The sequence below is a fragment of the Passer montanus genome, unplaced genomic scaffold (assembly GCF_014805655.1).
Source record: "Passer montanus isolate IOZ18808 unplaced genomic scaffold, ASM1480565v1 scaffold4, whole genome shotgun sequence".
NCBI classification, from domain to species: domain Eukaryota; kingdom Metazoa; phylum Chordata; class Aves; order Passeriformes; family Passeridae; genus Passer; species Passer montanus.
This window is the reverse complement of record NW_024368818.1, coordinates 14,509,145-14,527,627: the sequence shown is the minus strand read 5'-3', so window position 1 is coordinate 14,527,627 and position 18,483 is coordinate 14,509,145. Positions and strand designations below refer to the sequence as shown.

Sequence of the window (18,483 nt, the reverse complement as noted above, 5' to 3'; positions counted from 1 at the left end):
TCCACCTCTTCCTGGGCAGCCTGTTCCAATGCTGGACAATCGTTTCAGTGAAGAAATTTTTCTAATATCCAATCTAAACCTCCTCTGGTGCAGCTTGAGGCAGTTTCCTTCTGTGTGCTAGCAAGAGAGAAATCCCTTCATATTTGGGACTGTTATTAAAGGAAACTCAGACATATGATTGCATGTTTTAGAAGGAGCATTTATCTTCTGTCTTCCTAAAACTGGGATTCATGATAACCCATGTTTTCCTGGAAGCAAATGGCTGCTGTGTTTGTACCTGGATCTTATTTGCTGCATTACAGAATGACAAAGTTTTTATATCTTCTTTGCACTGTACCTTGGCAGTCTTGCCAAGGGTAACTTGGATTATAGTGCATGGTTTTAGGAAACATTTTGCCATTGTGTCCTCCCTTGTCATTGATACACAGTAATTCTACATCTAAGATGAGCCAATATATTGGCAATATCAACTTCTGGGTGAAGTAAGAAGGCTGAAGATGAGGCCAAGCAAAACAAAGTTGGTGCTTTCGGTGGGAGCCAAAACATTTCAAAGATTCTGCAAAATAGATATTTTATAAAAATATTATAGTAATTATCCACCTTTATGTAACCCCATTTTGCTGGAGAAAACTGAGATATTTCAAGTGCCATTTTATATTCTTACTTAGTGCTCTGCCTTTGAGAGGTGGACTTCCCTATTAATGGTTTTGATTTTAGTTTTAAAAAATTCCTGGCATGAATTGTATCCTCTAGCTGAAGTATATCTTTAAATATATGTCAATGGAGTGATCTTCTCTGAAGAAGTAGGAGGTTTAGCAGCTGTATAAGATGGTTTTTACAGGTCTGGGAGTAACTTCAATCTAGTCTAAGACTTAGAGGCTAATACAGGACTTAATGTATTTCTTTGAGTTACTTATGCAATTGCTTTGTTCTCTTTTGCTTTTTTCTTTCAGGTTCATTGTAGGGAAAGAAGAAATCCCCACCCATTCTTTTTCACCTGAAGCAGCATTTTCAAAAACAGATAGAAAAATCAAGCATAATGAAAAAGTATCACAGTCAATGAACATTCTGGCACTAACAAAAAAGCTCATGGACAAAGTGTGAGTGAAAAAACCCAAAAGAAAACAAAAAAAAATTTGAACCTTTATTATATAGAGCACTTTAATACCTGTTATGTTGTATTTGACAATGTTTTGTAATACTTCTGCTTTGCATTTCAGTGTTTATTAATTTCATTTTTACTAGGTAGTTAATAGTGGCAAATTATGGACTCTGGTGAAAGCAAAACTTGAAGACCTATGTCATAGTTATGACTTGCAACATGCAGTTGTCTAACAAGGGAGAGCAAATGCAGTCCACGATGAGTGCAGAATGGTGGTTGCTTTTTCTGCAGTTCTCAGCAAAACCAGTTCATGGCATAGTTCTGCTGGAATTAGTAGTACTATTAAGGAGAAAAATTGCACAGCAGCAGATCTTACTTATGTCACCATAAGTGACTGTAACATAGTTTTTTGGGGGACTGTCTTGCATAAAGGAGAACTACCTAAAACGAGGATTAATGGCACGTGGGCTGCCTCTGCTGTCTGGAGATAGGAAATTGCAAAGCAAAGAGTCTTAAAACTGTTTTACATGAGGTCAGATCTAGACATGTGAAGTTAGGCAAGGTGGGTGTCCCCCTATCTGCGGGATCCAATTCACTGTCTTTTAGTATGAGCTTAAAGAAGGGAGAGCTTTTCAGTCTGATATGTTCAGCTGACTTCTGCTATAACTGATTCCTCTGCTTCAGGCACACTGGATACCATGAGGAGTCATTCATTTACAGAGAAGATGGAGTAAAAAATGGGTTGGGAGTATTTTCATAGTGACACCTATGATTCTTCACTTCCATCGACCTCTTCCAGAGCAGTTTTATGACCAAATCTCTACCTGCTGTCCTGCAGGAGGGAGTCTTCCAAGTGCATTGTGTACTCAAAGTAGTGGCTTATTTTACTTGCTCCGATGATGAACAAACATGAATTGATCCCCATTACCTGGTGACTTCCTATGATTTTCTGTGAGTTTTAGTTGAAAAATAGGAGGGAAGTCATCAGTGGTTTTTCAGGCTTGACTGTATTAGACAGCAAAAGACCTACAAGGAAAAGACACTTCCAGCCATAGTCAAATGCTTTTACCTGAATGGCTTATGTCTGTTTTGTCTTAAATACCTGTGACTCAGTTTGCTAGAGATAGATCATTGCTCTTCTGTTGTTGGTTAAATGCAAGGATTGAAGATGGAGAAGAACAATTTTTTTAAGGTTTTGAAACTCCCAACTCGGACGTTCAGCAAACTTTCAATATGGAGTTTTTATGTTCCCACTGGTTTCTCTTCCATATGGTTCTTTTCAATATAATTGAGTCTAAATGCCTGTAACCTGAGCACATTCTCATTACAATTTTGCTACATAAACTGACCTCACAGATGATTCATGTCTATTAGACTTTATGGTACACAATTCAAAACTTCCAAGATATTTGACATAGTATATAAATTGTGTAATTTATTTTACATTAAATCTTAAATACTTGGATATAGCAAAATATAATGTTCAGACCCAGTATGAATTACTTGTTTTAATTCTGCATAGTGCAGGGCTAGAAACTGTACAATCCACACATCCCAACAGCCCAAGCCAGTCTGTTTTACATACTCAAGGTCAAATTCTCAGTTCAAAGGAAGAGCTACATAAAAATGTACACTACAGAAGAAATAGCCCAAAAGTGAGAGGCTTGTAATTGAGGGAAGTCTCACAGGGTGTGCATTTGTATGATCTGCATTGCCTTTCAGTGGCCCTTAGTGGTGTGAAAGATGAAAGGATACATGTAACAGACGCTTGCTCAAATATCCTTCCAGAACCATGGAGCAGAGACAAACGAGGAGAGGTCACACCACTTCTCCTTGTTGACCATGGCAGAAAATTTGTTCTTTAATTTAGCATTTTATGTGTAGCATGGCAAGAGGTTGGATCCAAATAAGTGTGCAGACACTTTTTTCTTGGTGTACAACTAAAGTATTGTTAGTTTTTATTGTCCCTTTATGGCATCATAAAAGTTCACAGTGCCCTTCAGTGGGTAATGGGGAGAATGAGTGCTGGGCAAATAGCACTTTATGTATTTTTAGGCAAGAAAAATTTATGAAGTCTCCTGTCGCTGATGCTGAAAACAGCTACGAGTTAATACGTGTTTCATTATGCTTTTTGCAGGTGCAAACATGGCCCAAGGCATAGATGCTGTAAACACTATGGAGATAATTGCATCTCATACTGTATTAAAGTAAGTGCAGAAAAAGTTGGATTGACAAACTCTGGCAAAGAGGGGGTAAAAGTCTGTAGTCAGGAACAGCATATGCTTAGGAAGTGAGAAATGAGCCTGTTACTCATTCTGCTTCTATTGAAAATGTGACAAGCCAGAAACAGATTTTCTCAATTTAGGATGGGGCGGTGGTGGGGTTAAAGTTCTCTGGTCTTTCAGATTAGCTGTAGTGAATGAGTAACATAAAATGTGTGGGAAAAAAATGGCCTAGCAAGCAAGGAACTTGTTTAACTATGTGATGCACTTCACGGCTGAGCCCACTTGTGACTCCCCCCTAAATAAAGCACCTGGAATGTGCTGCTGTGGCAGGCGGCCGTGCTTCCCGTGCAGCTGCACAGCTCTGGAACGTCGCTGCTGGGCACTGGGTGCACTCCTCCAGTCGTTTATTTTAAGGGCTCGGGGTAATGAGAGATTGGTCACAGTTGCTACGCCCAGGAAGAGCTGTTTATCTATGGTGGTATAATTCATCCTCCATTATTAATGTGAGCAGTGCAATTTTTTTTTCAGAAAATTACTGTGCAGAAATTTGTATTAGCTGGCATTGGGTTGGCACAGGTGGTACCACCTGCTATGCCTGTTTTGGGATTTGGTAAGGCTCCAGAAGATCCCAGTCCCTTAACAGTTGATCTGGTTTTATATATGGAGCAACAAAAATGTATTTGAGTATCCTCAGATGCTTTTAATGTATATTACTTTCAAAAATAAGTTTTTAAAATGTTAAAGGAAGCCGAGGATGCGGTGGAAGGTAGATATTCAGGAATACACGTACTTTTCACTTACTGATTCAGCATAATTTTGTTTTGTTTTATATATCCTTAAATGGAATGAGGGAAGGAAAAATCCTAACTGATAATAAAGCTGAATAAAGACTTGACCTGAAGAAACGTAAATTTTAAAAAGAAATTTTTATAAGGCTGTTCTTTCTTTAGAGAAGACAGTTGTGCATTTGAAATACATTTCATCCTTGGACCTGTCCTCTGTAGTATTTTGGTATAAATTATTCTTGACTGCAATAATCTAGTGAGGAAGATATTGCTGAAGGTGGCAGTCAGATCCTCTAATTTCCTGTCTGTTCTGTGACTTTTTATTTAAATTAAAACATGAGTGAAAAAAATTTATTTTTATGTATTCATATTTTTAAAGATCCAAAATTCTCAAAGTTCAGCTCTATGACTGTTCCTGGAGTTGATCAACAGCAACTGTCAGCTGACATGATTTGAGCATGTTTTTACAGCTCCTTTTCTGTAATGGAGCTTTCAAATCTGATAACGATGTGATGAGCTGCTTATTGCCAAAACTTCCCCTCAGTGCTGTTTTCCCTTACCCTTGAACAACTTTTCTCCTCATTAATACATCTGTGCTTTAACTGCCATTTGCATGCTCTTCTTCTCCTGCTGCACATTTAAATGTGCATTAGCTTGGTGACAGCATCATGGCTTTTACATGAGGTACGATTCAGTAGTGCCATACCACCTGAGTTCATTGACTTCCCTTCAAACTTTAAATACTTGAAATGCTTTGTTCTTGTAAATGTCTGAAAAGAGCCATGGCAGAAGCAGTGGAACAATATTTTTCCTCTTTAGGATTCTGCTTGTTTACAGTGAGGAGCCATTAGCCACAAGTCCAGTTGTCTGTTTCTTCTGCTGGTGCTGCAGACAGGACCAGATAACTCTCCAAATTTACTGGTGACTAGGGTGACCTCAAAGAAGGTTGTAGGATCATACAATGGAGTTGAAAGGGACCTTAAAGACCACCTCGTTCCAGCCCTGCTGCTGTAGGTAGGGACACCTTCCACTAGAGCACCTCAAAGCCTCATGCAACCTGACCTTGAGCAGCTCCAGGAATGGGGTATCCATGACTTCTCTGAGATTATTTTCCATGATTATTGTCTCAGAGTTCTGTCTCTTGAAGGAACATGGGCTACTCTATACCCAGAATAAATATTAAATATCCTAATTAATTGATTTTAACTATCTTAACTAGTTCCTAATATATTGCAACAGAGTTTATAGTATGCTGCTTGTGTCCACATGTGCTCTTCTGAATTTGAGTTATAGCAAGTATCTAGAATGTATTGAGAAATTTGTTTCTCAAAAGCAGAAAGAAAGTTTTATTCAGCAAATTCTAGAGATATGTCATTACACTGTGCTACTACTTCTGGCTGACCTGAGCTCCAGCTCAAAATCTCTGTGGAGAAATGGCTCTTAGCAGAGTTTTCTTTGGTCACTTGAGTTTATTACAGTGTCCTGCATATGCTCTGCTGTGTATTACATCCATTCTTATTGGATGGCTTTTTATGGAAGATAAAAGATAAAATACTGTACATGGATTATAAGACATGATACTTCCTGTGACTGTGAAAAAACACCTCTAGGTGTGATATGATTTCACCTGGTTAAAGTAAGGAGCTAAATAGGGAGATTTTGCACAATACTTGGTATTTCATGCACATGAACCTAAACCTCTGTCGTGTTGTTCAGTGCTTCTAATTTGGTTACTAATAGGAATAAAATCAGGGATGTGTTTGAGTGTTTCCAGTTGTAATTTAGATGTTTGTTCGCCCCACTGAAGTCACCTTTCCTCTGTAAAAACATCAAATACACTGTTCTGTTGTTTCTTGTTTTGGGCTTTGTTCATCACTGCTGGGTTTGGGACATTTTCTTCTTTTCTGATGTAATGGCATGAAATAATAGAATTTTTTCAATCAAAAATTCTGTTGGATCATTGGTTGACTTATTTTCTTCCACTTGAATTCATAAATCACTTCTTGAGTAGCAGGAAGAGTAATTGCTTCAGGAAGAGTTTATTACTGGATGTTTAACCACAATAAAAGTTTATGAGCTTTATGATGCATTATAAAGTTCTTTAGGAGGCGAAAGTGGTTTGAGTTTCTGAGTCTGAAAGGTTGCTCAGTCATAACCTCTGCCAGATTTCCTTGTCACTGGAATTGTGTCCCTGTAATTGAATAAGGTGCCTGCCTTATTTGCAAGTGGATGCAGAAAGTTTTCACATAAAGAATCTTCCAAAGAAAAACTGGGCAAAACATAATCAGAATTATTGAAAAAGGTTCACTTTAGGGTAAGAATAATGGTAGGAAGCATTGGAGGAATTTTGAAGAAACTGGGGAGAATAATTTGGGGAAAAAAGTGAGTGTGGTTTTGTGCCATGTTAAAAAAAAAAAAAAAGATTCCTATTCAAGGTGGAATAGTAAGTAAATTCTTTGGAACCCATTTTATCTCTTCTCAGAAGCTCTGCACATGAACTCCATTCCAGTTTCTCCCTTTCCCTTGCTACAGACATCCCACAACTTCATGTTTGGCTGAGGAAAAGTCCATGAGCATGTGCCAAGCCACCAGGGTTAACTTCTAATTCTCACACTTTCTGAAATTTATTTTTAGTGGACTTTTTCCTCCTTACTGTTTTCTCGAGACATTTGAGTACAGAAGTGTTCATTTTTTTTCCACTGCATCACTTTCCTCTATAAACCCATTTGTGGTTAAAAGCTGGTCAAGTAACCTAGAAATGAAGTCATCAGGATTATTTCAAAGGACAGAATTTTGGAGTAAAATAGAAGGCTCTCTCTTAAGACCTTTCAGAAATTCATAGAAGTTAAAGAAGAGTCAATTGTCTATCATTTTACTGCTTTTGCTATTTTACAGGATAACTGGGAAAAAGAAAACTCTTGAGTTAGAAGGTGGGGATAGGATACATTGATGTGTTTACCTTCAGAGTGGGTTTTTATACTATTTGATGTCAAAAATAAAACCTTCTGTAGAAGCTTTTGCTTTTCCTATTCCAGATTTTGTGGTTTCTTACCACAAGATCTCTATTTCTTTTCTCTAGGGCTTCATTAGGATGTTTAGCATTGGTTACCTGATCCAGTGTTGCCTTCGGATTCCTTCCACCTTCCGGCATCTGCTTACACAACCATCACGGCTGCTTTCCCTCTTCTACAACAAGGAAAATTTCCAGCTTGGAGCTTTTCTGGGATCTTTTGTCAGTATATACAAAGTAAGTTTATAGCATACAGAAATGACAAATGCTCTGTTTTTTATTTCTCTTTTCAGAATATCACAAAGAGCTAAAAAGTCAAGCTGCTTAATGGTACTGGTGCTGTTTCCTACAGGATGTTACTGACAAATTTAGTACTATTGCAGTAATCAAATTGTAAATAGAAAGCTATTCTTCCATTCTGTGTGTTTTTTCTGTAATTTCTATATAAACCTGATGGATTTTGCAACTTGTTTTCAAGATCAGGAGAAAGAGAGTACTTCAGAGAAAGTGAATTCAGATTTCAGAGGGATTTGCTGCTACACAAAAGCATTTTCATGCAGGCACAAGTAGTGACTGCAATAGTGTCTGTGTTGCCAGAGAGAAGCCATGTGCAGATTTTGATGGTTCACATATCTGGAATTCTTACTTGACACTGAATAGCAGGAGACTGCAGAACATATAGCATGTAGCTGGGGAGACATTGCACTTACTGCTTGGAAGTCTATCCTTTCTACCCCATTATAAGATGACAGATTGTGAACTGATATGCATTCATACAGCATTGTTGGAATTAATCAATTATGTTTATTTATGCCAAAAGAGAATGTGGCAAAGCACCTGCCCTAATGCAGAATAGCACTTCAGCACAGTGCAGTGCTGAAGTGTCTTTTGCATTTTTCTATTCTTAATCACATAGCATTTTTCAACTGCCACTTTATTTGCTCTGCAAATTCAATATTATGCTGTATTATTCAGGGTAAATGTTATTTACTGAAAAATAATGAAGGCAGTCTTAAACATAAGTAAAACAGCACTTCACTTGATTGGTAATTAAATCGAGAGACAATAATTTGTAGGTTGCAGAGTCTAAAATTTTTTATAGGAAAGTGCAAATGAGCTGTTCAGAGTTTGCTTGAAAATTAATTTTTTTCTTAAACTTTAAGAAAAAAGCCTTTAGAGAAGAAAAATATTTAAATTGCAAAAGCTAAAATGATTTTGCTGTATTTAAAAGCTTCAACTGAGAGGTGCAATTCAGCCCAGTGGATACTCATAAAATGTGGGTGACATATTCTGACCTTTATTTACTATTTTTTTAAGTATGTACTCAGCACTGGTGAGGCCACACCTCAAATCCTGTGTTCAGTTCTGGGACCCTCAATGCAAGAAAGACATTGAGGGGCTGGAGCATGTCCAGAGGAGGGCAGTGGAGCTGAGGAAGGGTCTGGAGCACAAAACTGATGAAGGCTGGCTGAGGGACCTGCGAGTGTTTAGCCTGGAGAAAAGCAGGATCAGGGGGGACCTCATCACTCTCTACAACTGCCTGGGAGGAGGGTGCAGCCAGGTGTAGGTCAGTCTCTTCTCCCAAGTAGCAAGGGACAGGAAAAGAGGAATTGGCCTCAAGCTGCCCAGGGGAGGTTTAGATTTCATAGTAGGAAATCTTTCTTTACTGAAAGGGTTGTCAGGCCCCGCAACAGGATGTCCAGGAAAGAGATGGAATTGCCATCTCTGGAAGTGTTCAAAAGGTGTGTGGATGTCGCACTTGGGGATGTGGTTTAGTGGTGGACCTGGTGGATGCTAGGTTAATAGTTGGACTTGATCTTAAATGCTCTTTCCAGGCTAAATGATCCTGCAAGTCTATGATCTACTATATGTTACTGTTTGCATTTCATAACTTACACAAATTTGGTTGCATTATATTTTTCTTCCAGTCTAAATAGACATGTAGGGCAGCAAAGATTCTAGTCACTCAAAAAAATAGGACCATGGCAAAAAAAAATTAAATGCTTGGTGCATTTTGGATCCAAGGGTATGCAGTTCTGCCTTTTTAAGTTAATGTGTTTTCCAAGTTCCAGAATTTATTGGATGAACGGAAAAATCTCTGGAGGTTCGTATGTAGTTGAAAAAACCCTTTATCATGGGAAAGAGTTTAGCAGGTACAGCAATTGAGGATGACATGAATTCAAGATTAGCTTTGGTATTAGATTTGAATTCAAATTAGATTAATCTGCTCTCCAATTTTGAAAGAAATGGCAGCAGTAAATTGAAAATTTAAGACACCGGAATGTTATGGGTACTATGTCCAACTCTTCAGACTTTAGTATCATCCATGCTTTTGAAAGGCTTGTTCTATAGTTTTGTTGTTTGCCTGTATTTTTGTTGATGTAATTTAGTGTTTCTTGATGTGGTAAAGATTACCTAATCAGACATATCATGTCTCTATAATGAAAGTTTCTACAGCTCTTAAGAAATTACGGTGTGATTTTATATTTCCCTTACAAGACTCATAAAATGGGAAAGTTTGCCTGCTCACTTATCAATTAAATTGCCTTTTATTGTAACAACCTTCCAAGAAGAAGAATGCATTATTCCTGGAAGTGTTCAAGACCAGGATGGATGAGGCTCTGAGAAACTGGGTGTAGTGGAAAGTGTCCCAGCCCATGGCAGGGGAGATGGAACGAGATGATCTTTAAGGTCCTTTCCAACCCAAACCGTTTTATGATTCTGTGATTATGGGTATTATCACACTACATTCTTAATTCATACTGTGTGCTGTATTACTAGCTTATAAGGGATACCTCCAGTCTGTGTGTTCTAAGGAATAAGTAGGGCTAAGCCTGCATTCTGTTCTTCTGCAGGGTACCAGCTGCTTCCTGCGCTGGGTCCGAAACCTAGATGATGAGCTTCATGCACTTGTAGCTGGTGAGTCCATGGAAAGTTTGTGTTGTCTGTGTTGGGACTCTGCAAGTATTCCTCTTGTCTGTCCTTCAATTCCATTTTCAGACTTCTGTGATTAAAATAGGACTTTGTTCCTATTCCTATGTACATCAAGGTTGTGTCAAAGTGACAGTGATGTTTCAAGTGGTGTCAAGGAAAGAGTTGCAATTAAAATTGTAAGGCAAATTCAGTCGTATGTGGAGTTTATGGTCAGCTCAAAGGACAGTGTATTACTGTGTACATAAATATAAACTTGTCCTTTAATTTGCAGCTGTAGACATTGAGATGAAAATACTCTTCCATATGTGACGGATTACACATTGAGCTCCACTGGGTCCAAAGCAAGATGCTTTTACCATGAAATTTGTGTGGTGGTGAGGGCCCTTCCCTCATGTGCATCTGTCACATGCTGGAACCGCAGAGATCTCTCATCCCACAAAAAACAGAGAAATTTGATAGTGTGCTCCTGAGCACTGAAGTACAGATTTCTTTCAGCTTTGTGAGACTTTCTATTTTTAGTGATACAAACCATATTTGGATGGGCAGCAAAAGAACATCAGCTGACTGTGCAGTCTGTAGCAGCAGAAATAAATAGTCCTGTACAGTTTGTTGGGCTGACACATAACAGTGACCTTAACAACCCAAATCACAACCTTAACAATGCTTTTCTAATTGTTACAGGGTGTCTAGCAGGAATTTCTATGATGTTTTACAAAAGTACAACGATCTCTATGTATCTGGTGTCTAAATTAGTAGAGGTAAGTTATTATCCTCCTAAAGGAGGCCTTCATTTAATCTATTTTTTCAAGGCAGAAGAAAAGAAAATGAATGTCAGGGGTTTTGTCAGGCAATTCCAGTAAAATACAAAGTTGTATGGTGTTTGACTACATGTGTGCCAAGAGGCAATGCTGCCATGTATTCTCATTTCTTTCTTACTTTCTTTTCTTTGACTAATTTTAAATGTCCTTTATCCACTGGTCTTCATATATATTCTCCATTACTTTTTAAATCTTCTCATACCCTTTGCTTTGTAGTTTTTGCAGATTTTTTAAATCAGAAAGTTCCAAGAATGTCTATTCTGCCAGAAACATAAATCAGACCTAGTCCTTAATTGCAGATTTATTGCCAAAAGCTACAGCTTAACTTCCTGCCTTTGTTCCCTAATTTTGGCATTCAACAGTCTAAGATAACTCAAAATAGCTTAGGTTTTGGTCTAGAGCTGAAGTTGTTTGTCACTGTACTACAGCTGATTGAATACCCAGCTTTGGAATGAACTTTGTTCTAATTACTGTTCTTCAGGCTTGAATTATTTCTCTGAACTTGTTAAAATTAGGAGCCCAGGAAAAAAATAGTTGCAGAGTTTGGGTATGTTGATTATACTTTTCTAACCAGCATTTGATTTCTTACTCTGATTTTTCCAGAAAAGTGAGACTTAGTCATTGTTAATTCCCCAACACCACCACTGGAATGAGTTGATAAAGTTCTCTGAGTATGATCATACCTGTATCACATATTTCTCCTGCAGAACTTGAAGGCCTTGTTTTCTAGTGATATTTATCCACCTCCATTACCAGAGCAGAATTAATTTTAAAGACAGAATTCATAAAAAGAAGGAACTTTTTTTTTTTTCTGTTACACATAAAATGAAACATAAAAAGGGAAGATACTCTCTGTTCCTCCTCCTGGTTATCCCAGACCGAGCTCTGAAGGCAGTTCACATATTGGTCATATAAAGACAAACCTTAGTTATCCATTATGACTTTTGGATCACCAGTTGTAAAAAATCCAGTATTATCTTGTATTAATGATGGTTTTCTGTGGACTTTCAGACATCATGTCTACGGTGAAATAAGAAAAGTGCTGTGTGGTTGGTTTTGTTTTTTGGGGGTTTTTTTTGGTTTTTTTTTGGGGGATGTTGTTGTTTTTTTTTTTTTACTGTTTTTATCATCTTACGCAAGCCAAGGGTAACTGACCAAAGAGGCGTGTGCTGCTTCGCAAGGTCAGGCTGTGCTCAGGAAAATAAACTGTACATGTTTTCTCAGAAAGTAAAGTATGTGATTTCAAGCTGTTTAAGAACAGTGAATATTCACTTTGTTGGAATAGTTATTGCATTGTTCTTTTGCTTTTTGAAAATGAAGAATTTAACAGGGCAAACTTTTCTCTTTTTATCTTTAGGTTCTGTAGCACCCAAGCTGTTGCTAGTCCTGTTCTGTTGTTCTGTGCATTAATGGCCTCTTATTAGATGGATCTTGTGCAACATCTATAATCTATTTTAATCAATATCACATTTGTGGACGTATAAAAAAATATAAAGTTGATGTGTTTTTTTTAAAAGGTAAAATAAAAAAGTAAAAAGATACTATGATTTTGTTGCATTCAACATTTTTTGTTTATTTTTATAGACTATATACTTCAAAGGCATTGAAGCAGGGAAGGTTCCCTATTTCCCTCATGCAGACAGCATCATCTATGCCATTTCTACATCAATATGCTTTCAGGCAGTAAGTATGTTCTCTAACAGAGCATGAAGTTCTTTACATCAACTGTTGAATGAAAAGAGGAGCACAGGGAGATAGTTCTGTAGAAAAGATGGTGAGATGTAGTGATTCACAGCATCGTGCTCCTGCATCCTGGGGCTCCTGCATCCTGGTTTTGAGTGTCACTGGGGGAAGGTCATTTCTAGGACTCAGTTTCTTCTGTGCTTATAGCTGAATATGTTATACAAAACATTGAATTCTTTCGAAAGAATTTTGAAATGCACTCACCCAGCAGATGAACATTAATGTATGAACTTCCATGAGCATGTGAAAGGACAGTTTTTCAAGGAGGCAACCAGTGTAATACAATATTTTATGTTTTTTTAAATCAACTGAAAGTTTCCACTGACTTAAATTAATATTGCCTAATTGAAAAAATCTGCAAAAAGTAGTAAAAACCCTGAAGTGTTACATTTGACACAGGCAGTAGTACCATTTTTTGTACTTCTCAAGTTAGCTACATGCCTTTAACCTCAGTCATTTAATCGTCTACATCAGCTAGAAAATCATCTTTTTAGTGCTACCCAAATAGCTCTACTATTCTACTGCATCTCACTATTTCTAGACCTTCTGCTGAAACATCCCTGCATGAACTGCATATTCTCTGGAACCTCTATAACAATTTATATTTTTTGTGCCCCCAAATAAAGAGAATATAAAATGACCCTAAAGCAATCTTCTGCAGTCTTGTGCTTAACAGGATGTTTAAGAGACACTCCTCCTCCTCCTTCTTCCCATGTACTTGGGATATCTCTAAGTCTAGTATCAAAGTGAATTGATATTTTAGTGCTTGGGATGTGCCTGAAGGCCTCCAAAATATTCCTGTCAGGGACAATTGTGTGAGACTAACAGACAAAAAGTTAATGTGAGAAAAGAAGGATTTTTTGATTACTTAATAACTGATTGGAAAACAAATCTAAGATTAGAAACAAATTGCTGGGTTTGGCAAGAAGAAGGAAGGAAAAATTATAAAAAGGATCCACACTGAGATGTTTGTTTTTCTCTGTATTTCTAAGTGACCCAGAAAAGTAATGGAATAGAGAGAATACATAGATTTTGAATCTCTGACATTATTTAAGATAATGTGGCATGAAATATAAATATGACTACAAGAAATGGTGGATAACAAAATGCAGAATGGATAGGGGATTAAGTAGGAGGTAAATTTGGCATCCACCGGTCCAAAGTCACGTATGTAGATATAATGGTTGTTGTTGCTTTCTTTACAATGAGATGTAAGTTAATTGTCACCATTGGTAAAATATTGTATTCTGGAAATATGAGTCTGTGTTGGTGGTGATCATACAGAGCATTGAATTCAGCAGAGAGCAGTAAAAAGGAGTTCCATAACAATCCTTTTGTTGATTTTGGCAACCTAATGTAGCAGATGAAGCTTTTGCCTGGCACTGTCAGCTGGCTCTGACAGAATCCTCTCCTTGCAGGCTGTCATGGAAGTTCAGAACCTGAGACCTTCATACTGGAAATTTCTTCTACGTCTAACAAAGGGCAGGTATGTGCTCAGGGGTAGGTTCTGGCTTGTCTAAACCTGTCATTGATCACACTCAGCTTTCTGTGTCACTCACTACCAACAGCAGTGCTAGAAGTACATGAGGGCTAATTTCCTGTGGATTTACTTTGCTTTTTAAATGGTTTCCAGTACTCTTGAAGTTCTTTGCTGCTGAAGTGACATTGCTGGGTTTAGTGTAATGACAGAAGCATACTGCTCTAATTAAGACTATCTAGCAGATGAGTGTTTTACTTGAAGCCTTTTTAGTTTACTTGGAGGGTGGGATGCTTTCAAGTTCCATTGGAACATGAAGAATCCAGTAAACAACTGTACATGTTGAAGAAATCAGTATGCACAGTGATTGACAACATAGTATGCCCATGGGTTTAAAAGCATTACTGGAAATGTCAGAATATCTCCTAAGAATACTTGAAAGTTTCAGTACTTTTTTTACAACTGTTTCAGTTGGGAAAGGATTTTTTTTTTCTTGGAAAGCTAGTGAAAAATTTTCACTGATCGTAATCATAAGTATACAATGTAATATCATACTGGATGTTTTTCCTATTTTCTGCAGGAATCTAAAAAACTTTATTTTAAAAATAGATCTTGCTATAACTGACTTACAAAAATACGATTTAGTGAAGTGTACACTGTTATACTGGTGCAGTGTGTGGCAGGAACAAGGCATCCAAATCTTGATCAGTTTATGAATGGGGTTATAAAAGGTAATGCTTCTCGTGACAACAAGCTCTCCAGACTGCAAAAATAGAAATGAAATCAGAGACCAGTCCCTGGAGCATGTTGAATCTACACTCCCCGTGGCACAGTACACATGAGGTGATTGAATACATTGGAAGATATAGTGGGAAGCTTTCCTTGGGATGCCTGGAGGCAGTCCTCAGGCAACCTCTGAGGCCATACAAACATGATACAGGGAATGATGTCAGTGCAGATGTCCAATTTTGGCTGCATTTTTTCATAATCTTATGCTTGCCTTAATTGAAGGAGAGGAAGGAATACAAATTCTGTTCTGCTCATTTATTTTATCTGAAGCAAATCTCTCTAATGGTAGTTTTGATACTCTCTCCATAAAGGCAGTTTCTTTTGACATTTCATACACTTTTCATTCTATAGTTGTGAAGAACAACAAAATGGAAATCGGTTGTAACACCCATAAAATTGGCATCCAGACTTGGGCAGGCAGGGCCCCAGTTTGCTCTGCTGGAGTGAGAGAGAACAGCAGTATATTTTGGTTTAACCTTTTTTTGTGGAATTAAAAGTAGAAGGGGAGCCTACCCCTTTTTAATGAGTTGCATTTTTGAAGTACACTAACACAAACACTATTAGCCACATTTTTCAAATGCAATTTTTAAAAAAATCTTTATTGCCTGAGGTAAAGAACTTTCAACATATAAATGGTGCAGGTTGAAGCCTTATATGTCAGAGATTTTGGTAAACTTTTATGACATGAAATAATTTTATTTTTTCATAAGTAAATGAGTCATGCATTCATGCTTTCTTGTCTTTTCTTTTTCAGATTTGCTCTCATGAACAGGAAAGTTTTAGATGTGTTTGGTACTGAAGCATCTAAGAACTTCAAGGATTTCACGCCTAAACTTGACCCAAGATACACAGTTGTGCCACCAGAGTTACCACTGGAGCTGTCTTGAACACGAATGTCATTGACTGTGATCAGCATTTTGTCCTGAAAAGTTAATTAACTTGACAGTCGTATATATGGAGGAGGACTAGGGCTCCACTTCAGTATTATTTCAATGAGAAAAGCTTTTTACCAATCAGAAATACTGAAGCTTTGCAGGGAGGTGTGGCTTAGTGATTAACCCCCTTCCATAAGCAGAAAACATTTCTGGATTACTATAGTTGGTTGACAGTATGGTAGAATGAATTAAACAAATGAGTAATATATTTAGAGAAGTAAAACATAAATATGCTTCATGATTTCAAAAATTCCATAGTTCATAGCAATAGAATATTTCTTGATAAAACTAAAAGTAATTATTAATTTAGAAATGAAGACAATTGGCATAGTTTAGCTCCAAAATTTTACCTGATCTTAAAAATATTGCAGTCGGGTGAAAATGCCTCCCTGGTTTTTCAAATTGTATCACTGTTTTGTCTCAAAAGAGCCACCACCCCCTCATTAGTTAAAATTAGGGTATTTTTACACAGATGTGGTTGCAAAATAAGGCATTCCTTAGGAAAAAAACCCACATATTGATTCAGAAGTCACATTCCAGGGCTGTAATTTCCTCTGATGACACAGATAACAGGCAAGGAAAACAAGAAAGCGGCACCGGTGGCTGCCGTGCGCCGAGGAGCGGCGGGTGTGGTGGTCAGCATCTGCCAAGTGGAAAGGGACACAACTGGCAGAGGAAGGAATGAAGCATTCCAGCCTCTGAGATGGTGCTGGAAACAGCAGACAGTTACAAAAATAAAAAAGCCAAGAACAAAACAAAACAAAGCTAAACACACACCCACCTCCCCCCCTCCCCAGCTAAAATATACTGAAGCAAAATGTTTATTTTTGAAAGGGTTGGACATTGTCGCCTTAGATGGCATCAGATTGTTTATTGGGCTACAGCACCAGCCAGCATTTCAAGCATTTCTTTGGAAGAGAACTGACCCCTGAGGTTAAGCTGTTGGAGAGAACAGTTTTGACAATCATATTAATAGTCTTTTTTCCTTGTGATTGGTGAAGAGTGGTTTTCCACCAGGCTATCAGACTCACGACTGGCACAGTTACATTAAATTTTATCTGGTACTCAATGCAAATAACTACCTACACAAAGTCCATCTCATTTTTACTGTACATATTTCTGCAGATTTGTGCTCCAAAGTGAAACCTTGACATGCTAATTGCTTTTTTTTCCCTTTGCTTTTTTGAGCTTTTTTAAATTATAACCCATTCAGGTGGTGCCGAATGGTGTTCATTATCCTAGAAGTTGATGAGAAGATGAACTATATTCACATTCAACTGAAAAAACTGAAAAGAAGTGAAATAAGCCAGGGAAATTGCAGTAGGTTGCATGTATTTTCAAAAAAAAAAAAAAAAAAACCAACCAAAAAGAAGAAATCAGTGTTTTATTGGAAGTCTGTAACAGATAATATGAAGTGGACTAATTAGTCTTTGTCTTGTAACACTGTAATCCTACCCCAGCCATAAACATATTTTAATTCCAATTAGCTGAATTTCTTAATACTGAATATACAGTCATTTTTATCAAATTTATTGTCATGACAATTTTACAAATTTGTGCACAAAATCTGCTTCTTCATCAGCTCCACTAACAGTGATGTTTTGTCACTGTTACTAAAGGTGCTTCATCCTTTTAAACAGTGGTTGTCCAATTTAGTGTGAATAAAGTTCTGCAAGCTAGTTTGTATGCAATATTTTGTTGCTTGCAATTATATTAGAATTCCTCAAAAGGAAATAAAAGTTAATTGAACAAGAACTTTAAAGGATTGTAAGAGATTTATAGTGTTTTTCCACTGGAATATGGTCTAAAGTTTTTGACCTTGTAAAGTCTGAGAAGTTATATATTTTAGGTGGTATATTAAAACTCACTCAATGTATTATGAATACTTTCTAGTGTAATGATATACCATTCTCAAACTTAAAGATATTTTATAGATGGATTAAGTTTCTCCACTGGAATGACAATTGTGATTGTTTCTCTATTTGAGGGATTTTTTGGGAAAAAAATCCAAGAACTACATCTCAGCAGCTAAATAACAGTTTTGTCTATGTTTCTTGCTTCCAAAATTCACAGTTGTTTCAAGTTATTTTCATGTAATATAAAGAAAAATTTAAAAAAATCTAAATTATTTTTATTAAAATTGAATATATGTAAGAAAAAAAAAATAAAGTCCTAATGTTCTTCCCAATAATAAACAGTTGCTGCTTTAAAAAGTGACTTTTTGGGCCATGTTAATAATCTCTCTGGAGTTGTATGTGAAATGAAAGCATAGGATCATACAAGGTTTGGATTGGAAGGAAAGGCTGTCTAGTTCCAAAGCTCCCTGCCATGGGCAGGGACACCTTCCATCAGACCAGGTTGCTCAGACCCCCATCCAACTTGGCTTTGCATGTTTCCAGGGATGGACCATCCACAGCTTCTCTGGGCAACTTGTGCCAGTGCCACACCACCCTCCTTGTAGAAAGCTTCTTTCTTATATCTAATCCAAGTGGACTCTCCTTCAGTTTGCAGGCGTTAGCCCTGGAAGTGCTTCTTGGTGGTGAAGGAGCTCCAGGAATGTGACTGAGCATTTAAATTGTTACAAAATAAAGTCTCAATGCAGTGTCAGCGAAGAGGTAACCTCGGAACTGTTCAGCTGGCAACTTCAGCTCTGCACTTCCCTGGG

The 18,483-nt window shown here is 37.4% G+C and overlaps 1 protein-coding gene across 1 annotated transcript in view; it reads left to right on the top strand.

Moving 5' to 3' along the window:
* The window catches only part of TMEM135 (transmembrane protein 135), a 159,444-nt gene extending 141,409 nt beyond the window's left edge, over positions 1–18,035 (top strand). Inside the window, exons 8-15 of the mRNA XM_039718506.1 lie at positions 954–1,100; positions 3,240–3,309; positions 7,192–7,359; positions 9,978–10,041; positions 10,738–10,814; positions 12,459–12,557; positions 14,036–14,103; positions 15,638–18,035. Of these exons, the coding sequence (XP_039574440.1) occupies positions 954–1,100; positions 3,240–3,309; positions 7,192–7,359; positions 9,978–10,041; positions 10,738–10,814; positions 12,459–12,557; positions 14,036–14,103; positions 15,638–15,770 (826 nt within the window). The 3' untranslated portion in view covers positions 15,771–18,035. The remainder of the gene's footprint in view (positions 1–953; positions 1,101–3,239; positions 3,310–7,191; positions 7,360–9,977; positions 10,042–10,737; positions 10,815–12,458; positions 12,558–14,035; positions 14,104–15,637) is intronic.
* The last annotated feature ends 448 nt before the right edge of the window (positions 18,036–18,483 follow it).